The sequence below is a fragment of the Vanellus vanellus genome (assembly GCF_965231255.1).
Source record: "Vanellus vanellus genome assembly, chromosome: 1".
Lineage (NCBI taxonomy): Eukaryota > Metazoa > Chordata > Aves > Charadriiformes > Charadriidae > Vanellus > Vanellus vanellus.
The window spans coordinates 15,476,837-15,491,082 of NC_138905.1; the positions used below are offsets into that span (position 1 = coordinate 15,476,837).

At 37.0% G+C, this 14,246-nt stretch overlaps 1 protein-coding gene across 1 annotated transcript in view; it reads right to left on the reverse strand.

Moving 5' to 3' along the window:
* Positions 1 to 4,450: 4,450 nt before the first annotated feature.
* Positions 4,451 to 14,246, reverse strand: part of ATXN7L1 (ataxin 7 like 1) — a 44,613-nt gene continuing 34,817 nt past the window's right edge. The window contains exons 8-10 of the mRNA XM_082481142.1: positions 11,734 to 12,688; positions 7,475 to 7,549; positions 4,451 to 4,605 (exon numbers count right to left, since the gene is read on the reverse strand). Of these exons, the coding sequence (XP_082337268.1) occupies positions 4,597 to 4,605; positions 7,475 to 7,549; positions 11,734 to 12,688 (1,039 nt within the window). The 3' untranslated portion in view covers positions 4,451 to 4,596. The remainder of the gene's footprint in view (positions 4,606 to 7,474; positions 7,550 to 11,733; positions 12,689 to 14,246) is intronic.

The window sequence follows — 14,246 nt, forward strand, 5'->3', positions numbered from 1 at the left end:
ATCCTGACAGATTTGAAAGAGTAAAACAGATACTCGTTGCAGACAGCAATGACTTCCTTCAAAAATAAATATTTCTGTGGTAAAAACAGAAGCATAAAAACTAGAGTGAAATGAATAAAAAAGTTACAGTGTTATCTGCTTCCCTCTGAAACTGGTGGTATTTAGAGCACGTTAGACAATACAAGAAAAAGAGTACTGCTACAAGTAAAATACTTGTTGCATAACCAAAAAAAGGGTGGGGGAAATGAACTCCAAATAGAAAACAGCTCGTAAATCATTTCACGAACCTGCAAGTGCTAAAAAATTACTCAGTCATATTTGGAAAAGAAATTTAGTGGTCTTCGGCCTTTGCTGGCCATGGGCAATGATGGCAGGCAACTGATAGCTCATGGCTGCAATATTCCATTTTCTTGGCTGTAGCTTTAATTTCTAATGGCTGCTAGAAACAGCAAAGCATCTTTCAAACACAATGCCACTCTTCAGCTGTACACAGGGACCACACTCCATCACATGAGATGTCAGTATCTACTATTACTTCACAATGTTCAGTATACTAGAAAAGATAAGCTCTAAGATTAAAAAAAAAAGTTTTCAAAATATAAGCAGCTCACACCACGGCACAAATTGGACAGTAAAAAGGAAGTTCAGGATTATCTTTTGTCACATGCATCAGAACATGCAAGACATTCCACAAAAAGCTGTTTACCTAGAAGGTAAATGTTCCTTCCTTTGATTACTGTTTCCTGTAACACAGGCCAGCTTTCTATCTCCTCTCCAGTTCTGAGCATATGCATACAAAAATGCAGTTTGCAGTCCAAATTTCTTGCTTTTAGTAAAGATCATACCGTAATTGTGAGCATCTTCCCTACAGTATCTCCAATACTGAATTTCCAGACACTTCGTAAAAGAAGCATAAAAATGTGCATCTCCCCCAGATTTGCAGAAGAGGTTTGCTGCAAGAGAAAAAACTGTAATCCTCTCCGCAGAGCTGACAAGCCAATGAACAATTTAAGTCTCATTTGATCTGTAATTGGAACAGGCTTTACACAGAACAAGAATCTTAACGCCAAGATAAAAGTTGCATTCTTAGTATTAACAATGATAAAAAGACTGGTTATAAATTTGTATTGCCCACTGAAGTGAGAATTCCTAAACCTAACAGCTCAAGCAAAGTTAATTCTTACACTGATAAGGAATGAGAAAATGCATTCAGCTAAGCAAAGGAATTTAAAAATGATTTATCAGAGCAAAAAACTCAGTAGCTGATCATCAGATGTGTCCTGACATGTAAATACAGAAATATTTTAGACACAAATGCCGAAAATAATTCTAGAGCAATCCAGCCCTGTACAGAGAGCTGGGCAGACCTTTTGAACCAGCAGTCGAATTCTCTGTGCTGGCTATCTGCACAGCGTATTTCAGCCTCTGGGAAGAAAAAGGGCAGTCTCGCAATACATACCATTTTCACTTTGCAGAGATAAATAATGACAAACCCGATCTGTTTCTTACAAACATATAAATTATTTTATTTACAAAGCCATGTTACAAAAAAAAAAATAATAATAATAAAGCAAAAAACAAAAAATACAATCGCTCACTAGAGAATATCTCCAGGCCCGGTGTTGAACCATGGCAGTATCAATCAGATACATGTTTGTTCTGTTTTTCCTTTTTTAAACTGTAAGCCATAGAATTTACTATTTACACCTACTTTAGACATTTATTCTGCTTACAATTATCACAAGCATGGAATGAATTCTATTTGATACTGCTAATACATAAAGGTGCAGGACAAAGAATGAAAATACTTAGTGTTACAAAATATGGATTGTAGAAAAGAAATTGGCTGTACAAGTATGGCATTTTTTTTTCTTAGAATGATTGGACATGCTTTCTTCAAAAGTCTTCTGGAAAAGGTTCTAAAATCTGTAGTAGGAAAGCACAATATAGCAGGTGCAAATTCATTTCTGTGCAACAACAGTTATTTAATATATCCCATGACTGACCAGCTATGCAAAACCCACAGAGTTTTGTTAAAGTGCCATGGGTCAACAGCATAACAAAATATAAGGTGTAAATAGAAAAATTTCTTTTTTTCTTCTTTTTTTTTAAAACAATAGTTCACTGAGAATCAGCAATAATAGAATATGCTGTATAAACTATTCTCTACAAAGGTCGATCAGCACTATTTACAATTGTTACATCAATACAAAAGAAGGCATACAAGTTATCCAAGTCGCTTTTTATGGCTGACGGGCCTATGCATTGCGTATGTGTAACAACCAAAGCTTCTGAGCCTCTATTGCTGGAAACAAATCACAAGATTTTCAGGCAAATGGGGAAGAAAAAGAACTACCGAGTGAATGCTACACTGATAATGCATTATAAGCTGGTCCAGTTTGTATCCATTTTGTTCAAATGTTGACTTCCATTTCACTTTCCAGGCTGAAATTTTTGACACGTATAATTAAATCATGATTTTTTGATGATGAAAGAACATTGTGGGATTTTACTTGGTGCTTAACTTTCCTGAAATGCTGTCAGGTGTAAGCCAGTTGAAAAAAAATTTAAGCAGCATTCAAAGGACAGGCTCCATATTCCAGCTTTCCAATTAAAAGATGCATGGAAAGAGCTAAAGCTTCCTAAAACTACAAAATTGCTCCTTCAGTCATTGATTAACATTATGTCTCAGAAGCAACCACTGAATCTCACAACCACTGTTTTCCCTCAACAACTAGAAATAGCAGTTCATTGATTACAGAGGATGACTTTGTTACTGAGATTTTTAAACTCCTGCAGTTTTATAACTCAAAATAAATTAAAAAAATCAACATAGTACTGCTCCTAAAACTGAACAAGACAAAAATTGTGCAAAAATAACAAAGATATGTACACATTTTTCAGTCTGAAGAAATGTACAATAAAAACATAATTCAAAGAACATTTTAAAAATATAAACATTGCTTAAACTTTCCTAAGTTTCATACTGTTTCTGAAACTATACCGGTCAGTTAGCTCTGAAGTATAGCAAAACATAAATTATTACAAAATTAACACTATAAAAATTTATTTTAAGAATATTTCTAAACTTTTTTCAAAGGGTCTAGCCTTGTTTATAATTGCTTAAACATTTTTAGTCTTAAAATTTGCCTTAAGCCTTCTTTTTTTAAAAAAGAAAGTAGTAGTAATAATCTCCCTATTTGCAGTCTCTCGCCTTTCCCCAAGATGTAAATAAACCAGCATATAAGTGCACTTTTAACACTGTAGAAATAAAAATTAACTCCTCTGTACTATTGTTCCAGTACCTAGTATTGGCTTCCTGATTATAAAATCTATATTTTATTAAAAAATTATTCAGTAATCCTATAAGAAACACTGTCAGTGCAATTCTATTAATGCAAGCCAATCTGCTCAACTCCTGTCCTTGCAAACCCAAACTGTTTACTGAAGTTATCAAGTGCTATGATCTTAAGTGTCTAGAAATCCACCAAGATCTGGGGATTTTACATGTTGAGCCCCTGATAACATTAATTACAGTTTGGCGCAAAAATCCCTCTATGTATTGATTGAAGTATAGATTCCTTAAAAGCCTGATCCTGGAAGAGGCTGAACACTCAGAATTCCCACTGAAATTATTAAATGCTGTAGGTACAGAGCACCAGTCAGGATTAGTCCCTAAAGTTGCAGTGCCCCAGCTGTTTGCAAATTACTAAGAAATGCACTCAATTTTTATCCATAGGACAAGCTTAAATACAGAATTACTGTAATTTTTATTTAATGAAAAAATTTTGAGATCCTTTAAATAAATTCAAATCATGATCTGGATTTTTTTTTGGAATGTCCGCTGTGTTCTGGTAAGGAAACAAAGGGAGCATTGCAACGCTAACAGCTTTAAAAGGCATGAAACATAACCAAGCAGAACGCACAGATCAGTGGCAAATACAAGTGAAAAACTAAACAAATCACTATTACAGTTTTCTGTAAATTTAATTCTCTTTAAAACCACAAATTCATAAAAGGTTAAATCCATCTGCAGGACATAGAAAAGAAAAACCCTGTGGAGTAGGGCTGCTGAGAGCTAGAGATTATAGGCTGATTCCTTTTCCTTGTTATGGAAGAGTCCTTATTCTACCAGTCCGGTTTGATGTCTTCTAAAAGAGAAACCAGAGCCAGGTTCAAAAATCACAAAATGTCTTTCAGTATACAATACTTTAATAACATCTGCGTCTGACAGAACTCAAAGCAGGAATTTATTTCAAGTCCCTGAACTAAATTCCCTCTCTGTTTACTGATTACGTTAGACCTTTAAGAAAAGGAACTGCTTTGAATAAACAGCGTATTTCCTTTTGGGACTCTCTGATTCTAGTAAGCTTTGGTGAATCTCATGTTCATTAACTTGGTGTATCATTACAAACAAAGAGCAGCAATTAGACGACAACTCTGAAGAATCTTTTCCTCTACACAACATGTTTTCATGCACAAGGGATCCCCACACAGCATACACGTTGTCACCTTCCCTTAATAAAATGATTTAGTTACTCAGTATTTAAAAACCACGGCATACTGAGGTCTTGAAGGGTTAACACATTCAGGCACCTAAAAGCACTATGAAGACAAAAACACTTGATTAGTTATAAACCTAGAACAAGGATAAAATCTGGAGAAAACAAGCTTTCAATACATAATTTTCTATTAACAGGCACAAATAATTTAACTGTAGAACTATTTCATTAATGTTTGTTAAAAACCAAGTGGGTTTTGTAGGGAAAAGTAGTATTTTTTTATTAAATCAATAATAGTTGGAAAAACAGGCATGCTTTTACATATACAAGCCCCTGTTCAGGTCTGAAATAAATGCAGCAACATTCAAATTAAACATGAATTGCGAATAATTCATCTGAGTTTAGCCTGACTGAGTTTAATGCTAGAGGAGAGAGCAGACAGGCCCACAACAGTTACCCTCACTGCCACCAGTCCCTCCCAGCAGTACCCAAGAGTACAGTGTACTTCAACAAACATAGCAAATAACTGAAAGAAACTACTTGTGTGAAATGAAGACAACCACAGGGCACCTTTATCTCACAACTCAATAATGAGAAACACCAAGTTATTGGTGGCAGGTGACTTTCCCAGCACTGCTGCATGTCCTCTCAGCTCCGAATGGACACCTGCAGAAGGTAAGGAGGGAAGCTAGCCTTCTCAACTAGGACTGCGTGCAGGCCATCACGGGTTCAAACGAGACTGGTTTTACAGTCTACCGCAATTTCCCAAATGCCTCATTCTCACCAGTCACTCACCCCCGTGTTAAGGGCCACTCTCCCTTCTCTTGAGAAACAAGAGCAATCTTCTCCCTTCTAACTCCCCCTCCCTGCACCAGCAGGCGACAACAGCAGGCTGCCTGACCAGGTCACACAGTGGAGGCAGTCCAGAGTAACTGCTCTATACTCACATTTACCTTGACGGCTGCATTTCAACTTCAAACTACACCGTTGAAAGTCTGTTGTTCTGACTTGTATTTGTGAAAACTTGCCTGTTTTTTCCAACTGTAACCCCCAGTGGATAGCAGAGATTGTCTCTACCTACAGACCTTGCTTCACTCGGACTCCCTGATTATCATGGTTATAACAACACTAACGTTAAAAACGAGAGATCAGGTCCCCCAGTAATACTGTTACTGACAAGCATATACTTGCAGATCCACTTATAGTTACCTAATTAATAGCACCTTTATAAAGAAATATTATAGCACAGTTTAAGACTAAAATTTTATTTAGAGACTATTCAGTTGCTAGATTGGAGAGGAAAACTGTCAACAAAGCAGCTCAGATGTATTTTGACAGTGACAAGCATTTGTCAGATAGTTAATCATTATTCATGCTTCCAAATACTAAAATCCTGTGTTAGAGTTTAAAAAAAAAAAGTTTAATAAAACTTAATACATCTTCATTTTCTTCTGTAACTGTATTCTGAGCTCCATATTCAACTACCAAACTGACAGAAACATATTTTTAACAATAAAGAGTTTGTGGGACTTAAGACAAGCAAACACTTCTATTTTTGATAAAGTTACGGAAACAAGCAGCTGAAAAGCTGAGCAATAGCCTCTGTTTACATAAGGCTGCCACAAAATTAATGTTTTGTTCTGTTAGGTTTTCCCCATGGGATCTAGGCAACAGATCCCAACAAGCTCTGCTCCTCGGGTAGTGTGTATTTTATACTAACACAAGAGCAGGAGGTTAAAGCAAAAACAGTTTTGCACTTCAGAATGGCTTTATCCCATGTTTGTTACTGGCAGTTGGATGACAGTGTCTCACTCAGGAAAATACCACTCCCTACAAGCATGAAGAAACTTTCTACTTTTTTCCCCCTTCAGATTAGTTCTTCCATATGTATACTGCTTTGCATTCAACACCAGCAGAAAAAAAATTTACTGTTTGGCAGTCCATTGCAACATGTGAGTGATTCAGAATGGGGATGATTTTAATGGGGATACAGTCTGGATTATTACTACAATCATTACTATTCTTTTGCTCTGTCTACACAGCAGAAATTGAGCAGCACAGCCATTTGGAATAACTACTCCTGTATAATTTAGCCAGAATATATAATAGAATTCTAATACACTGACTGGTTGTACAGAAAAATCCTCTGGAATTTTTGTTTACTTGTGACTACACCTTGCTGAGGTGGGGAAACCTTTTCATACCAAGGATCTTGATGATGAATTCTTGATGAACTACTCAACTTGGAGAGTCAAACAGTAGGGGCCATATTAAAAAAATAAACTAGTCTGTCAGACCTCCAGACAGATGAGGGCTGGATCACAGGTCAAGCACCTGTCCTCACAAAACAGCTGAGTTACAGAATTTATTATAATTACCTGACGAGCAGTCTGTGTGATAAACAGGTTTGGTGGGAGCACTAAGGATTTCTCACAGTCTACGAAGAACTCAGATTATGCTTACTTTAGTTATGCTTTCAGATTAGTTTCTCTGAATAGCCAAGTGCCCTGTCTTCTCTGACCTGTTTGTGTCCTCCCTTTGCTGCTTTCACTTCTGGCCTATTTTTAAATGCCATCCCTTCTACGCTAGTTTGGGGACTGTGCTGTGCCATCTCGGTCAGCAGAGGAAGTTGGATAGAAAACCACGTCAGGGTAGCTGGATCCTGCACAGGCAGTTTCAGCTGCTGCTAAGTTTGTATCACAAAGCAACAGCCAGTGAATAGCACATAAGCCAACCTGAGGCATATTACAGGTGGTGAAAAACAAGCAGAAAACTTGTTATTCATAAATCTTGGGGGGTAAAACAGCTGGAAAAAAAATAAGTAAAAGGAGAAATCTAATATTAGTTCACCGAAAGGCAGCTTCTGTAAAGAATTGTATTCATAAAAAAATGGTATTTTAAGGTTTTACAGTATAAAATATTTCAAAACCGCTTACAGACTACTTAAATGCACTTTTTTTAAAGCAACTTACTTGTCTGTTGTGTACAGGATTTGATGTACTCGAAGGACTGGATTGTGACAAAGCTACACTGCTATTTTTTCCAATCTGAAAGACATTAATTGAGCAGCATTGAGAGGCATATTTGTCAGTTGAATGCAGATGCTGGTAATGGCCTTCCCTTTCCTGTGTAAAGTGGCACTAATTGCTTTGCATTTGGAACACAGGTATTTTGCTATTGCAAAAGATAGATTCGTAATTATCTCTCAGAACCTGTATACTTTAAATAAACTCTTAAAAGACACATAAATACTACTACAGGTCAGAAAACAACATAAGAAACAGTTACCGAGGGAATACAGATTGTAAACCCCTACCTCTCTAGACCGAAACACTAGTTTCTGTAGTTACTGGAGTCACTTAGTGCAGCTTGTCAGCAACTGAGAGCACACAGAGCGTTCAGGGTCACAGACTCCTCCCCAGGGGACCTTCCCCACTCCTGGTGAGTTTAAAGCAAGTAGCAAAGCACCATAGCATGCCTTAAGTTATTCCATTTTCTTCCATATAGAGTCTTCATTTATTATTGCTCAATAAAACAAATACTAATCAGAAGAATCAAACTCCAGAGGTTTAAATTTGCAATTGTATCAGTTTACTGCATCAGATAATTTCTTTGGGAATGAGTGCAAGATCAATAGTACACGTACATACATTTCAAAAGTACTTAGTTAAAATACTGCAATATTCAATCTGCATATTTCAGTGCTTGAGAGATTACAGCACTTGGGAAGGGCAGTCTGTCTTGGGTTTTTCTACAATGACCCATAAACAAAGTGTAGATATTTCTGTTGCGATACAAAAGGGGAGACAGCTGTTGAGTAAGAGGAGTAGTTCCTCACTGGTTACAAGGCTGGTAAAAATTAACCACGGATACCTGCCGACAAATGGCAGATGACTGGAGTTTGAATACTTACTCACAAGGTCAACGGACTTCAAGTAACATCAACTTTGATCATTTGATGGAGAGGTCATAAGGACCTGTCTTCTAAACAGTGAGAAATGCAGTTGCAAGTTTCTTACTGAATAGATGGGACTGTGGCATTGGCTGACAGGGCTTTCACCAACATCAGTTTCCTCCTTCCCTTCTGCAACATCACTTGTTATTTTGCCATTTCACGTATATAGTGAAAAGTAGCTTTTGTCTTTCTCTCCATATCTGCCCTTTCTCACACAGTGACTGTTTAAAACAGTGTTCTCTGGTCACATTCTATCCAGAAGAAATGTTTCAAGTTCTTATTTACAGCTAATTCTGAAGTCAGCTCCCACAGTGCACAAAGATTAAAAGGGTAGTCTCTGCCTGTCCCGTTCCCTTTGGCTTGTTGTTTTGCATGCCACAGCTGTTGGCTAGGTAGTAATGTGCTTTTCTTCCATATACAAATCTTGACTAAAAATACGCAACCTTGTAAAAATCACTCCTAGCCATTCAGAACATCATGACACACCTGCAAACCTTTCTTCTCTACATCCACTACTATAACATTCATAGATGCCTTCCATAATAAAATACATGTCCATCTTTTAAATAGAAGAAGAGCCACTAGGAAATTGACTTGCCGAGATCCTAGAATCATAAGAGGGAATATTACACCTCTTTAGGCTTTCATTCATTCAGTGCTCCTACAACTAACAGACTGCCTCCCTACATAAGACAAAGCAAGGAGCAACGCAGCCTGCAGCCCTGCGGCCAGCTTCGAGCTGCTTTACCCTCCTGCCGTCACTCGGAGCAGGCAGGGCAGCGCTCCACCACAGAAGGGTAATTCAGACAGACCAAAAAGTTACAGCACTCAGCGAAAATGAAAAAGATAGATTCCCAGTTGTGTTGGGTCTTTAATGATAACACCATTTCAAAAGGATTAAGGTTAGGCCAAGACTCAAATATTTTTTTTTTTCTCTTTTAAAATAAAATATACTTCAAAACCTAATGGTTAACACTTTCAGTTACTATCTATCCAGGCCAGACTGGAATGAAATTAGAAAAAAACCCAACCTGAGCCTATCACCAGTTACTTGATCTTTTTTCTGTGCTCTTAACCTCTAAATTTAATTTGTCCTATTACATCAGGGAACAGGAGCAAGATTTTAAGTAATACTGATTTTTTTTTTTGTGTGGAATTTTTACCATGACTCCATTCCTAGAACACAGCAAGTCAAACCAGCACAGCTTTAAAGTGATTTCAAGTATTGTATTCTCCAGAGCTTCGATATTCACATGTAGAGTATGTAATATTATTTGACCCATATGCTTAAGTGGGTACAAATTTAATTTATTTATCACACAAATAAACAATAGGAAAACTCTATTTTGTATTGCATACAATTCAGTGTCTTTGTCACAATTAGCTGCCAGCCAGACATCTGAAATACAATCAACTCCACTTCACCTCCTATTTTTGATTACTAGTGTGGCTCCAAAGATCAGCCGTATAAGAGGAAAGTGTGACCAACTTTTACATACCTAGACACAAATATATGCATTTATACATATATATGTGTATGTGCTTGTACACGTATAAAAAAACATTATGTTTAAAAACCTGTATATCATTCCATTCATTACATATATTTAAACTTTTACTTAAGGAAAAAAAATATTTGTGTGAATTACATATTTATAAATATTAAAAAAACCCCTCTGATTGATTCTTTGTGGTTTATTTTTTTCCATTACCATGCAACATGCTGAAATACACATCACAACCAGGAACAGGAATGTCCCACAGGAACAGATTTAATCACTAGGGGAGTCAGAATTTGAACTTGGAACCTCCTGCATGTAAGACTTCCTCAGACTGCACTAGCTACAGATACAGCCTATGTACTGTCAAAAGACCATACAATCCATTTCCTATTACCGATGTTTGTACCAAAGTAACAATTTGTACTTACTTTCTTCCCATTTGAGATCATATATCTCAGGGCAATTTAATCTTTTTGGACACACGCATATTTCAAAAATCTGATGCGTGATAGAATGAAGAATTTACAGCATCCTCCACTGACTTCAGTAACTTAAAGATTAGTTCTGATTGCAGGACACATTTAAAAGGCTTAAAATAAAAAGACAACGCCACTATTCATTTCTTTAAAAGCCAAACAAGTAATCTCAGTTGCACCTCTGCTGGAAGCAGGAAAGAGAAAATATATACTGCTGAGCCATTCTTTGAGACCTTCGTTCTGTCAGCTATATCAGTTTTAGAATTCATTTATTCCTTTCTTCCACTCCCATTTCCGCCTGCTATTACCTATGGACTTCTTTGCCGAAGATCTTACCCGCTTCATTTCCAAACTCCATTTTACATGCAATATCCTAGGAAATGAGAGTTTCATAACAACAACAACAAAAAATCCCTAAGCTACCTTCTCTGGATTTTCTGAGGTATGCTATTTTCTATGGTTTTGTCTTCTAGACGCCAGACCCAAGCTTTACTCTCCGTGTACTGCATAGCACTGGACACAGTAGCAGAATGAAACAGTAGATTGTATTGGCAGTTTTTCCACCAAATTTTAATTCACATATACTTTAGTTCTTATATAGCAAAGAGAAGTCAAAGCTGTATTGCTAGTGACAATGCAGTAAGTGTGTAACCGTATCTGTTGCACTGACTTCAATATTCTGAACACAGGCACACTGAAGAAGATAACCGTATGTCCACTAAAGATCATCTGGTAAGGATCTTCATTTCTTAATTTTTCCAGTTTTAAACAAGAAACAGCATCTGAGGTCAGGCATCTCAGACTGTCCCCAGGGGACAGGTAGATGTAAGTGTTTTACATAAAAGAAATGAGGAGACTTGCATAACATTAAGAAACGAATCAGCAACAAGTTTGGGGAAGGAAATAAACAGAAATGCTGACTTTTATCTTCCTGTTTTAATGTCACAATTTATTTCAGAGAGATGAGAATTAAGATAAAAAATTAATTTCTAAAAATTATTTATCCATACTGGACATTCAATTTTACTTTCAGAAATACAAATTCCTAATTTGTTAATCGAATTAAAAAATCTCATAAAAATATTTTAAGAAAGTAAATATATATATTTTTTTTAAACTCTCAAAACATCTTTCTATGATTGATACAAAACAAATACAAATACGTTTCTGTATTTACCTAGAAAGTAAGCTGTGTGATGAAAAACAACCTGAAGCAAACATGCTATTTTCAGAATGGATGAAATATTTCAAGTAAGTCAGACATGACCTGCAAAAAAATAACTGGAAGAGCCCCTTACCTGCCGAGAGATGGAGCTGCTTGTAGGATCTGGCACCGCAGAAATAAGGTTGGCAGTGCTCTTTCTATGAACACTATTCATACCAGGCATTTTAGTGATTTTACAGGCTTTGCTACTAGAACTAGAGTTTTTACGTTTTTTTCCTTCTGATTTGTCAAAAGAAAGGGGTAGAGAAGACACTGCATTGTGTGCTCCCAGGGAGTGGTCCCCTGAGTGGTGCACAAGAGAAGATACAGACAGATTAGAGGAGTCAATACTGCTTACTACCATGCTCATATGTTTCACTGAGTCTGTTGAACTACTTGATAATGAAGTCCGTCCTGAGGGCTCCGATTTGGCACTGAGTGGGCTTGTTCCATTATTGGTATTGTGCACAGACATGCTGTTATAGGAAGATGTAGCCTGATAGGAGTTCAAAGTTGAACTGGGGTTCAGGACACAGTTCTTTTTGTGGGACCCTGAAAATGAAGACGAGGAAGATGTCTGCAAAGATAATGAGGATGATGACGACGATGATGACGACGACTGCGGCTTTTTCTTTTTATTACTTGAAGACTCATCACTCCGAGATGACAGGTCTTTCACTTTTGAGGATTTGCTGGTTTTTGTTTTGGATGGCTTGTGGGATGGGGAAGGGATGACTGCTGGCACTGGTGACACAGCTGATGGCGCCTTAAAAGTTGAGTCCATGATACTTAGGCTTGCAGCCACATGAGGAAAAGCTGTAGTGTGTGACATAATGGAATTCGTATCTGATGTTGTCACAAAGGCTGCATTTGATAACATGGCTGACGTCATTATGTAAGAAGAAGAAGTGATTCTTGAACTGATAGGTGTTGAAGGAATATACACCGCACTGGGGTTGCTGAAAGGCTGTAAGACTGATGCTGGAAAAGGAGTGGAGACATGTGCTGCTGGAGAAGGCATGGGACTATCTGCCGCAGGAGGAATTTTCCTAAATAGAGAGAGAAAAAAAAAAAAAAAAGAACGTTTTAGATACATAAAAAATTCCATCCAAACAATGCCAATAGGAAATGGTTTCTGGGAAGGACCAACTTATTAAAAAAGGCAAACCTAGTTAATTCTAATTTTGATCCTGTTTACCAATCACTTATATTTTAATATTCACAGTTCAAAATCAGCTCTGCATTCTGCAACAGCTTAAAAATGTTATTACTTGGGTTTTTTTTCCCTCTCTTTAAACTCGCAATTCCATTCTGAGGGTCTTTGGGATTTAATACAAACAACAAAACCCCAAACACATGTGTTTTAATATTGCAGAGATTCAGAAGAGCTGGATGGTGAAGTATATTTTCCTAAAAATTAATTTTGAAATGAGGTACATTAAATCTGTGGAGGCAGCAGAGACCCAACAGAAGATGATTAGGTAAAGAACTACACAGTGCAATTTTCCCTAGAAAATTCTGTCATGGCACATGAGCCCTAAACTGTGTAACTCAGTTAAACCAGAACTGAGCTCCACTTCTGCACAAGTGCCCCGTGTAGCAATTAAGTACATAGCATAACAATTCGATCACTTTTCACAAATTTAATTTCCTTTTTTCCTCTCCTATTTTACCAAACAATTAAAAAATGCAAATAAAATGTCTGAAGGTGGGATCTATAAACATTCTAGTCACTGTGTTTCACTCATTGCAAATGTTTTGCTTGAAAGTTCAAGTTGTGGAACAGTTTCAATATCAACCTGAACTCAGAGGTTAGGTTTGATGAGGGCAGTGCATGAGCCAGACTTGGGGGCTGTGAAGCACTTAATCACTGAGCTTAAAGAGGAAAGCTCATCCCATTCCCAGTGCAGTTCTATTCCCAAGAGCTCACTTGAGAGCTGGTTAGACAGGATTAACTAGGTAAGTCATTGATTAATTTCACTGATATTGAAAAATTGACAAAATATTAAACAATGCTTGATATGCTTTATAACTAGTTGAATACTATTCTGAGAATAAGATTTAACATTACCTCTGAAATTCATAGAATGTCTTCAAATTCCTTTATATTCAGCCACCGTCTTCTATTATTTTACCTAGTCCAGCGTTAACAAAGAACCAGACTTCCATAATGCCTCTTGGAAAATTATCATGTGAGCTTTTCTCATTATTTAGACTAAAATTTAATTCACAGTTTAATCCTATTTCTCTTTGTTAAGAACCTGTACATCACCGTAACTCTGCCCTTGTTATCCTCACTACTGACACCTTTTCAGTTTTTAAAGGCTTGCTCTGGCCCTCAAAGAAGTATGATAAAAGAGCAGCACTGGGTGTGCTGTTTTATCATAAATCAAATCCTAATTACAAGTGTTCTCTCCTGGTATTCTTCCTATGGAGACTGTCAGACAGAACACTGTTTATGGCACAATTACATAAGGCATTACATACAGTCCATGCCTCCAGAAATGAGGAAGTCCTACTGCCTGTGACTTGCTACACAAAGCTGCTTATCAGAGCCACTCCTCAGTTTATTTTTTAAAGAAGGGTCAATAATTCTTACCCACCTTT